Consider the following 10917-nt stretch of genomic DNA (forward strand, 5'->3'; position numbering starts at 1 on the left):
ATTAAGATAGATGCAACATACGGATTGTACTGGTTTTTCACTACTACTGTTCCTATATGTGTTTTATTTGTCTTTAGGGGGGTAACTTACTACACCTTGTGGTTGTAGGGATTTTGAAGTACTTTGTGTAATTGGTTGTCTTTCCTCATAGGGCCCCACTGATTCCTTGGGCATCAGTATTGCGGGTGGAGTGGGCAGTCCCCTGGGTGATGTTCCCATCTTCATCGCCATGATGAACCCTACTAGCCTCGTTGTCCAGACACACAAACTCAAGGTGGGTTGGTACAGCAGCAGCTGTAGGGTCCTGTTAATAAGGATCTCTACAGATCGGTGTCCCATCCACGGGACGGTTGAGCTAATGTGCGCTAATGCGATTAGCATGAGGTTGTAAGTAACAAGAACATTTCCGAGGACATATACATATCTGATATTGGCAGAAAACTTACATTTTTGTTAATCTAACTGCACTGTCCAATTTACAGTAGCTATTACAGTGAAATAATACCATGCTATTTTTTGAGCAGAGTGCACAGTTATGAACTTGAAAAGTTATTCACTTCTTCGGGATCGGTGTCCCATCCACGGGACGGTTGAGCTAACGTAGGCTAATGCGATTAGCATGAGATTGTAAGTAACAAGAACATTTCCCAGTACATAGTCATATCTGATATTGGCAGAAATCTTAAATTCTTGTTAATCTATTGTTACGCGGAGTGGAAGAGGGGAAACCAAGAGCAGACTCAGACGAGGAGACTGGGATGAAGTAATCAAGGTATTTGAAACACAGGGGGAAGATGGAGTGCAGGTCAGGGGAAGCTCAGGCGGGTTGCTGGAATCCAGGTGCGGAGGCTGAGGCTGGAGCGAGAGGGGTTGAGACAGGGTAAGCAGGTCCGGAGGGGAATCCAAGGGAGAAGTAGAGTGGTGAATCCAGGACAGAGTAGCAGGATGACGAGACGTGGGACAGGAGACAGGGACCAGAGTCAGAGCGGGCAGAACTGTAGCGGAGAGGAAAACAGCGTCAGGCAAGGCAAAACAGGCACAACAGGATCTGAATAGGAACAAACGGCTAGAAACGTAGACTGACTGAGCAGAGATTACGATCTGGCAGTGTGGAATTGGCATGGCTGAGTATTTGTAGAAGTCTTGATTATGTAACAGGTTGCAGCTGGTGGGGATCAACTTTGACTCCAGCACACCAGTCTCCGCCCACACAATCACACACAAACAGAGAGAGAGAGGGAGAGGGAGGGAGAGAGTACTGGGGGAGTAGCGGCAGGTCAAGGAGACACAGGATGAGCAGTAGAGGCCGTTGCAGGAGCAGATGTGACATCTAACTGCACTGTCCAATTTGCAGTAGCTATTACAGTGAAAGAATACCATGCTATTGTTTGAGGAGAGTGCACAGTTATGAACTTGAATAGTTATTAATATTCCAATTAGGCACATTTGGGCAGTCTTGAACATTGAATCAGTCAAAAATGTTGCGAATGCACTGCTGCCATCTAGTGGACAAAATCTAAATTGTGCCTGGGCTGGAATAATTCATTATGGCCTTTCTCTTGCATTTCAAAGATGATGGTACAAAAAATACAAAAAAACGGTTGGTGTTTTCTTTGTATTATCTTTTACCAGATCTAATGTGTTATATTCTCCTACATTAATTTCTCATTTCCACAAACTTCAACGTGTCTCCGTTCGAATAGTATCAAGAATATGCATATCCTTGCTTCAGATCCTGAGCTACAGGCAGTTCGATTTGGTCATGTCATTTTAGGCGAAAATTGGAAGAAAAGGGGCGGATCCTTAAGAGTTAAACAGGATAGGGCTATGTAGGCTATGTTGTTGGTTGAGTTCTAGAACCCTCATGGAAAGTCAGACTCCGCAGATCACATGGAATCAGGAGCTTCAACATGTCGACATGTTGGTCATACAAATTCCCCAAAGCCACGAATGCAAACACAAACATCAGTATTAAGTCAACTTCTAGAATATTTACAACTAAGTGTGTTACCCCTTCACTTGTGGCTGGTTCACTTGGGGCGTTGGGCTATTCAGATTTGAAATTTCTGTGTGTAACCCACTTTTTTCATAAATCGTTCAGTGACGTCAATGTGGGATTTGCGTGAAAATTGTATCTCAAGTCTAAATACTCCCCTTAGTCAGTTTCAAGTCATCACGTAGGTTGGTCCTATTAGGCTCGAGGGCCTTCACAGCTGAAAGCGATGGCCTATGGCCTCCTGCAGAAGGACAGACAAACTAACCATTGTCGCTCCCACATACAGACTGGCAGCAGACAATACTAAAGCAGTAAGCCATCTGGGACCATATATCTAACTCTACCCATAAAATGTAACAGAATAGAGGGCCTGTGTGGATGTCTTGAATAGAATATCTATGTTGGTATCCCTTCAAAAGCCCACTCAGACCATTCCCAGACAGCCCTTGCTAAGAAGCTGTTTTTGTTTCATTTTTACACTTTAATGGGAAACAATCACATTGTTATTCCTTCAGGGTGAACTAAAACAGGCAAGACACAAAGCAGTGGTTTTGATACATATGGTTCGCTTGTATTAGATATGACCTAAATTAATGTTATCAGTTGTTATCTCATTGTATCATTACTAAGTCAGTATTACTTTCATTGCCGGAATCTATTGTTTTATGATGCCTGGCTGAAAGCCGACTGATTAGGGGTAATGTATCTCTATTCTCAATCAGCACAGAGCGCTATCTCCTTTCCGCTAACCCCTTCCAACAAGTGGCATACAATTTTTTTATTTTTTTTATTTCACCTTTATTTAACCAGGTAGGCTAGTTGAGAACAAGTTCTCATTTGCAACTGCGACCTGGCTAAGATAAAGCATAGCAGTGTGAACAGACAACAACACAGAGTTACACATGGAGTAAACAATAAACAAGTCAATAACATGGTAGGAAAAAGAGAATCTATATACAATGTGTGCAAAAGGCATGAGGTAGGCAATAAATCGAATAATTACAATTTAGCAGATTAACACTGGAGTGATAAATCATCAGATGATCATGTGCAAGAAGAGATACTGGTGTGCAAAAGAGCAGAAAAGTAAATAAATAAAAGCAGTATGGGGGTGAGGTAGGTAAATTGGGTGGGTAGTTTACAGATGGACTATGTACAGCTGCAGCGATCGGTTAGCTGCTCGGATAGCAGATTTTTAAAGTTGTTGAGGGAGATAAAAGTCTCCAACTTCAGAGATTTTTGCAATTCGTTCCAGTCGCAGGCAGCAGAGAACTGGAAGGAAAGGCGTCCAAATGAGGTTTTGGCTTTAGGGATGATCAGTGAGATACACCTGCTGGAGCGCGTGCTACGGGTGGGTGTAGCCATCGTGACCAGTGAACTGAGATAAGGTGGCACTTTACCTAGCATAGCCTTGTAGATGACCTGGAGCCAGTGGGTCTGACGACGAACATATAGCGAGGGCCAGCCGACTAGGGCATACAGGTCGCAGTGGTGGGTCGTATAAGGTGCTTTAGTAACAAAACGGATGGCACTGTGATAAACTGCATCCAGTTTGCTGAGTAGAGTATTGGAAGCTATTTTGTAGATGACATCGCCGAAGTCGAGGATCGGTAGGATAGTCAGTTTTACTAGGGTAAGTTTGGCGGCGTGAGTGAAGGAGGCTTTGTTGCGGAATAGAAAGCCGACTCTAGATTTGATTTTGGATTGGAGATGTTTGATATGAGTCTGGAAGGAGAGTTTGCAGTCTAGCCAGACACCTAGGTACTTATAGATGTCCACATATTCTAGGTCGGAACCGTCCAGGGTGGTGATGCTAGTCGGGCGTGCGGGTGCAGGCAGCGAACGGTTGGAAAGCATGCATTTGGTTTTACTAGCGTTTAAGAGCAGTTGGAGGCCACGGAAGGAGTGTTGTATGGCATTGAAGCTCGTTTGGAGGTTAGATAGCACAGTGTCCAGGGAAGGGCCGGAAGTATACAGAATGGTGTCGTCTGCGTAGAGGTGGATCAGGGAATCGCCCGCAGCAAGAGCAACATCATTGATGTATACAGAGAAAAGAGTCGGCCCGAGAATTGAACCCTGTGGTACCCCCATAGAGACTGCCAGAGGACCGGACAACATGCCCTCCGATTTGACACACTGAACTCTGTCTGCAAAGTAGTTGGTGAACCAGGCGAGGCAGTCATTAGAAAAACCGAGGCTATTGAGTCTGCCGATAAGAATATGGTGATTGACAGAATCGAAAGCCTTGGCCAGGTCGATGAAGACGGCTGCACAGTAATGTCTTTTATCGATGGCGGTTATGATATCGTTTAGTACCTTGAGCGTGGCTGAGGTGCACCCGTGACCGGCTCGGAAACCGGATTGCACAGCGGAGAAGGTACGGTGGGATTCGAGATGGTCAGTGATCTGTTTGTTGACTTGGCTTTCGAAGACCTTAGCTAGGCAGGGCAGGATGGATATAGGTCTGTAACAGTTTGGGTCCAGGGTGTCTCCCCCTTTGAAGAGGGGGATGACCGCGGCAGCTTTCCAATCCTTGGGGATCTCAGATGATACGAAGGAGAGGTTGAACAGGCTGGTAATAGGGGGTGCGACAATGGCGTCGGACAGTTTCAGAAATAGGGGGTCCAGATTGTCAAGCCCAGCTGATTTGTATGGGTCCAGGTTTTCCAGCTCTTTCAGAACATCTGCTATCTGGATATGGGTAAAGGAGAAGCTGGGGAGGCTTGGGCGAGTAGCAGCGGGGGGGGGCGGGGCTGTTGGCCAAGGTTGGAGTCGCCAGGAGGAAGGCATGGCCAGCCATTGAGAAATGTTTGTTGAAGTTTTCGATTGTCACGGACTTATCAGTGGTGACCGTGTTACCTAGCCTCAGTGCAGTGGGCAGCTGGGAGGAGGTGCTCTTGTTTTCCATGGACTTTACAGTATCCCAGAACTTTTTGGAGTTAGAGCTACAGGATGCAAATTTCTGCTTGAAAAAGCTGGCCTTTGCTTTCCTGACTGACTGCGTGTATTGGTTCCTGACTTCCCTGAACAGTTGCATATCGCGGGGGCTCTTCGATGCTATTGCAGTTCGCCACAGGATGTTTTTGTGCTGGTCGAGGGCAGTCAGGTCTGGAGTGAACCAAGGGCTATATCTGTTCTTGGTTCTGCATTTTTTGAACGGAGCATGCTTGTCTAATATGGTGAGGAAGTAACTTTTAAAGAATGACCAGGCATCCTCAACTGCCGGGATGAGGTCAATATCCTTCCAGGGTACCCGGGCCAGGTCGATTAGAAAGGCCTGCTCGCAGAAGTGTTTTAGGGAGCGTTTGACAGTGATGAGGGGTGGTCGTTTGACCGCGGACCCGTAGCGGATACAGGCAATGAGGCAGTGATCGCTGAGATCTTGATTGAAGACAGCAGAGGTGTATTTGGAGGGCAAGTTGGTCAGGATAATGTCTATTAGGGTGCCCATGTTTACGGATTTAGGGTTGTACCTGGTGGGTTCCTTGATGATTTGTGTGAGATTGAGGGCATCAAGCTTAGATTGTAGGACTGCCGGGGTGTTAAGCATATCCCAGTTTAGGTCACCTAACAGGACAAACTCTGAAGCTAGATGGGGAGCGATCAATTCACAGATGGTGTCCAGGGCACAGCTGGGAGCTGAGGGGGGTCGGTAGCAGGCGGCAACAGTGAGAGACTTATTTCTGGAGAGATTAATTTTTTAAATTAGAAGTTCGAACTGTTTGGGCATAGACCTGGAAAGTATGACAGAACTTTGCAGGCTATCTCTGCAGTAGATTGCAACTCCTCCCCCTTTGGCAGTTCTATCATGACGGAAAGTGTTATAGTTGGGTATGGAAATCTCAGAGTTTTTGGTGTTTTGGTGGCCTTCCTAAGCCAGGATTCGGACACGGCAAGGACATCAGGGTTGGCAGAGTGTGCTAAAGCGGTGAGTAAGGCAAACTTAGGGAGGAGGCTTCTGATGTTGACATGCATGAGGCCAAGGCTTTTTCGATCACAGAAGTCAACAAATGAGGGTGACTGGGGACATGCAGGGCCTGGGTTTACCTCCACATCACCCGAGGAACAGAGGAGTAGTAGGATGAGGGTGCGGCTAAAGGCTATCAAAACTGGTCGCCTAGAGCGTTGGGGACAAGGAATAAAAGGAGCAGATTTATGGGCGTGGTAGAATAGATTCTGGGCATAATGTGCAGACCAGGGTATGGTGGGGCACGGGTACAGCGGAGGCAAGCCCAGGCACTGGGTGATGATAAGAGAGGTTGTATCTCTGGACATGCTGGTCTCAATGGGTGAGGTCACCGCATGTGTGGGGGGTGGGACAAAGGAGGTATCAGAGGTACGGAGAGTGGAACTACGGGGTCCATTGCAAACCAAAACAATGATAACTAGCCTGAACAACAGTATGCAAGGCATATTGATATTTGAGAGAGACATACAATAAGGCATAAAGTGATTGCAGGTCTTGATTGGGAGAGCTAGCTAAAACAACAGGTGAGATAACAGCAGCTAGTCAGCTAACACAGCAACAGAAGGTAAAAATGGCGACGACTAGGCAGAGAGGGTCGGATTAACTACACACAGATCCTGAGTTAAAGCACAGAGCCGACAGATAAAACACAAATAAACAGAATGGAGTACCGTGAATTAATGGACAGTCAAGCAGGCATCAGCTATGTAGCCAAGTGATCATAGTGTCCAAGGGGCAGCCATAGATGGAGCAGTGAGGCCTCCACTAAGCTAGCACGCGTTTAAAGTTAGTAGCCCGGGGGGTGGTCTGCTCAGACGGAGGGGGTCTGCTCAGACGGAGGCCGGTTGAGGGCACAGCGAATGGGGTATTCGTCTGCAGACCAGACGTGGTCGTGTCGACAGAGAATCCAAGCCGGATGGCGATGGCGAAAGAGAGGTTGTGAATTGTAGAATTGTGTTTGCTAACTGGTGCTAGCTTCCTGGCTGCGCTAGCTGCAAGATAAGCTAGCAGTTAGCAGACCGGGGCAGGCAAGCTAGCAGTTAGCAGACCGGGGCTAGCAAGTTAGCCTTTGGGGGACGTCGCGATGGGGGGGAAGTCTGTTTTTGCCTCTTCGTGCGGTGACGTCGATAGACCAGTCGTGGAATTAGTAGGGTTCCAGGTAGCTCTAGGTAGCTAGCAGGCCTAGTGTGTTAGCAGAATGGGCCTTCAGCGGGCGTCACGCCTGAGGGGCCTGTTGGAGTCCTCGGGCAGATTATGTCGGTATTCCAGTCGTAGAGGATCGGCGGGGTTCCGTGCTCCGTACCGGCAGTAAAGTGGTCCGGATATTGTAGCCCAGGAGTGGGCTTCAGTGGTAGCACAGGAGCCCTAGCCGGGATAGCTTCAGGCTAATTGGTGCTTGCTCCGGGATGGAAACGCTAGCCAGGAGTGGTCACCCGGGATTGTGGTTAGCTAGTTGCGAAGATCCAGATGAAAATGTTCAGAGTTTGCGGTAGGAACCCGGGGATATGAGGAGAAATTGGTCCGTTATGCTCTGGTTTTAGTCACGTTGTTCGAACTAGAGAGAGCTTTACGAGCTAAAGGTTAGCTGATGACCGCTAGCAATGGTTTGCTAACTGATAGCTGGTAGGTAGTTAGCTGGCTATCTTCAGTTGATGGATTCCAGATCAGAAGTAAATAGAAATACTTTAGAAAAAAGCAGATCCACGCCACATTGGGTGAGGCGGGTTGCAGGAGAGTAGAAGTTGAGGTTTAAGAAAATATTTGTAAAAAGATATGCGAAGAAAAATATGTAAAAAGATATATACAAGGGACACGGGACACGACAGGACAAAGACGTCTACACTGCTACGCCATCTTGGAAAAATACAATGCCCGTCTTAGTTTACGCCTACAAGGGCCTAGGAGGTGGGGGTTAGGGGTCGATTTAGTATTCTGTCTCTAACCCAAATGTATCGGTATTACAAACATTGTGTCCAAGGGGTTAACACAGGCCATGACCTTACTACTGCTAATATTTTAAATCAAAGAAAACATTATTTAACCTCTATTTAACTAGGCAAGTCAGTTAAGAACAAATTCTTATTTACAATGACGGCCTAATATTATGTGTTTTACTTTTCGATTATTTCTCTATTTTCTTTCTCTCTGCATTGTTGGGAAGTGTCCGTAAGTAAGCTTTTCCCTGTTAGTTGTTAGTTGTTGTTTGCCGAAGCATGTGAGTGATACATTTTGATTTGATTTGAACCTCGTGAACTCTTTGTGACCTCCAGATCGGTGACATTATTGTCAGTATCTGTGGGACCGCTACTGAGGGTATGAGCCACAGCCAGGCCGTCGCCCTGCTGAAGAACGCCACCGGCACCATCAGGCTTCAGGTCAGTGAAATACTTCTCGTTCAGTCATTCTCCCAACTACAGTAAGATTATTCTGGTCTTTTAGCGACAATGCTCACAACATCAATGATAACTGTGCATTATCTGTAGCTTGTCTGTCTGTTTGATGTGCTTGCTGTCATCTATGCCATGTTGTCTGCAAATGTTGATGATTAATGTTGTCTTTATCTCAGCATTACTAAAATGCGAGACAAATTCCTGTAAAAGGCCAATAACTGAGCTGATGAACTGAACGATGAAACACCCAAATGACCTTTTCATGTATCACTCATCTTACAACCACAAAACCCAACAGGTGGTAGCAGGGAGTGATACCACAGTGACTGGCCCCTTTCATGAGCAGACAGCTACCGGACTTTCAGTCTCAGGTCTTACTGCTACTAGCATCTTCCACGACGACCTGGGGTACGTGCACACACACACACACACACACACACACACACACACACACACACACACACACACACACACACACACACACACACACTACTGTCGTTCCTGTGAAACCCATACAAAGCTCGATAAACATCAACAGACGATAACTATCAGAGGAGGCTGTTGGGAGGAGCTATAGGAGGACGGGCTCATTGTATTGACTGGAATGGAATGAGCCCTTCCTCCTATAGCTCCTCCCACCAGCCTCCTCTGATATCTAGATATCTAATGACAACATTTCTGTACGTCCTACAGACCTCCTCAATATAAGACCATCACACTGGACAGAGGCCCAGACGGACTGGGCTTCAGCATCGTTGGTGGCTTCGGAAGCCCACACGGAGACCTGCCCATTTATGTGAAAACCGTGTTCGGAAAGGTTGGGGGAAATCTCCTCTTTTTGCTAAACATACTTTATAATTAACTAAAGCAGGTCAGCATTCTGACCTGAGATCTGCAGGGGATTTGCTTGTGCATATCTGACGTTAGAATACCTCCCATTAAAACTAAAGGTAAACAGCTTCATAATGCTAGATTTGTATATTTCTTGCAAGCTCATTTGAACATTTTTGAAATGTGATTTGAAGATTGATGAAATCTATACTTTTTGAATTGATAGTTAAAACGCTTGTAATTGAAAGCGTGGTAACCTGGCGTGTGGGTGTGTTTTCTCCAGGGGGCAGCGTCAGAGGACGGGCATCTGAAGCGGGGGGATCAGATTATGGCTGTTAACGAACAGAGTCTGGAGGGGGTCACCCACGAGGATGCCGTGGGCATCCTGAAGAGGACCAAAGGAACAATCACCCTGACTGTGCTTTCCTAGATGCACACATAGACAAATAATCATACCTTGAGGTAGACACGCATACACACCTAAAAAAATATATACTGTACAAGTATACTGAAATATGAACACACACTACCATATGTTCCTAAGCGCTAACCTTGTTTTGTAGCAAGAAACACTGTGATCAATATTATTTGAAGCTACTGCAGGTAGACTGAAGTATTCACTGGACACTGTGGCTCAGATCATCTATACTCTAGTTTTCTGTGCTCAGACATGGACTGTAGTGTTATGATATTTAGGGTTAATAGCCCTTGAAAAGATTTCTATAGAATGAGGGCCATTATTTAAGGCTTATGCTACTGTAAACTGCTGTCCGTCCACTTCGATATTGAAGTCACTGTGGTTCTAGCGAAGAGACAGTGAGCAAGTCTAGACTCTTTGAATAACATTTCAATCATGTTTGGGTAACATTTTATCTGTGATGCAAAGCACCTTTTCAGAAGGGACATGGTCTGAAATCTTTGGTTTCTTGGTCAGAAGTTACACAGACCAAGTCTGTAAGTGTGTGTATGTTGTCACAGTCAGGGAAAGGAGAGTGTGTGTATGAGACATTCACTGCTGCTAATGCGTATGATGATGTGAAGCCTTGTTTTACACAATTTTAACGTTCAAGTATTAATCATTTTTTTCTGTCATGACCGTACTTTGTCATAATAGGATAGAAGGTGAAACCAGCCAACTTCTATGGGCTATCTCAGTGGTCTCCAACCCTGGTCCTGGAGAGCTACTGGGTATGCAGGCTTTTCCTCCAACCTAGCACTTGCACAGCTGTTTCACATAATCAACCGTTGACAGTCTTCAATATGGACCACGAGTAGCCTAATCAAGTGTGTTAGTGTTGGGCTGGAGCAAAAGCCTGTACACCCGGTCACTCTTTGGTAGGAGTTGGAGCTCCCTATCTATCTCAAACCATTAGCTGGGTACACCATGTTCTAGTTTCACAATAATGGATCTCCTATTCAACATGGCGTCAGTCACACTCTTGTCACCCACCGTACATGTGTACTTAGTATCTCCAGCACAGTATTGAGTTGTTCACAGGCTGAATTAATAAAATTGACCTTCAAACCCCAGTTATTGATTGATTTCATGTGTTCTATTTGGGTAAAGTCACAGAGTCCATAGGCTTTTCAGTTGTGTGGCTAACTGGTTCTTAACAGTTGATGGGAATTCTATTGAGACTTGGTAATGAGCCAGCTGGGGGTTATTATTGGAGGCCCATGGCATGACACAAGACCCTCACATCTGACTAATATATCATCTTTATTCATGTTTA

General features: G+C 45.9%; 1 protein-coding gene across 4 annotated transcripts in view; it reads left to right on the plus strand.

Moving 5' to 3' along the window:
* The window catches only part of LOC129865734 (multiple PDZ domain protein-like), a 74394-nt gene extending 63680 nt beyond the window's left edge, over positions 1-10714 (plus strand). For all 4 annotated transcript variants that reach the window (XM_055938716.1, XM_055938717.1, XM_055938718.1 and 1 more), the window contains 5 exons: positions 152-274; positions 8234-8338; positions 8652-8761; positions 9047-9170; positions 9468-10714. In XM_055938716.1, coding sequence (XP_055794691.1) covers positions 152-274; positions 8234-8338; positions 8652-8761; positions 9047-9170; positions 9468-9614 — 609 coding nt within the window. In that variant the 3' untranslated portion in view covers positions 9615-10714. The remainder of the gene's footprint in view (positions 1-151; positions 275-8233; positions 8339-8651; positions 8762-9046; positions 9171-9467) is intronic.
* Positions 10715-10917: the final 203 nt, after the last annotated feature.

The sequence above is a fragment of the Salvelinus fontinalis genome, chromosome 11 (assembly GCF_029448725.1).
Source record: "Salvelinus fontinalis isolate EN_2023a chromosome 11, ASM2944872v1, whole genome shotgun sequence".
Lineage (NCBI taxonomy): Eukaryota > Metazoa > Chordata > Actinopteri > Salmoniformes > Salmonidae > Salvelinus > Salvelinus fontinalis.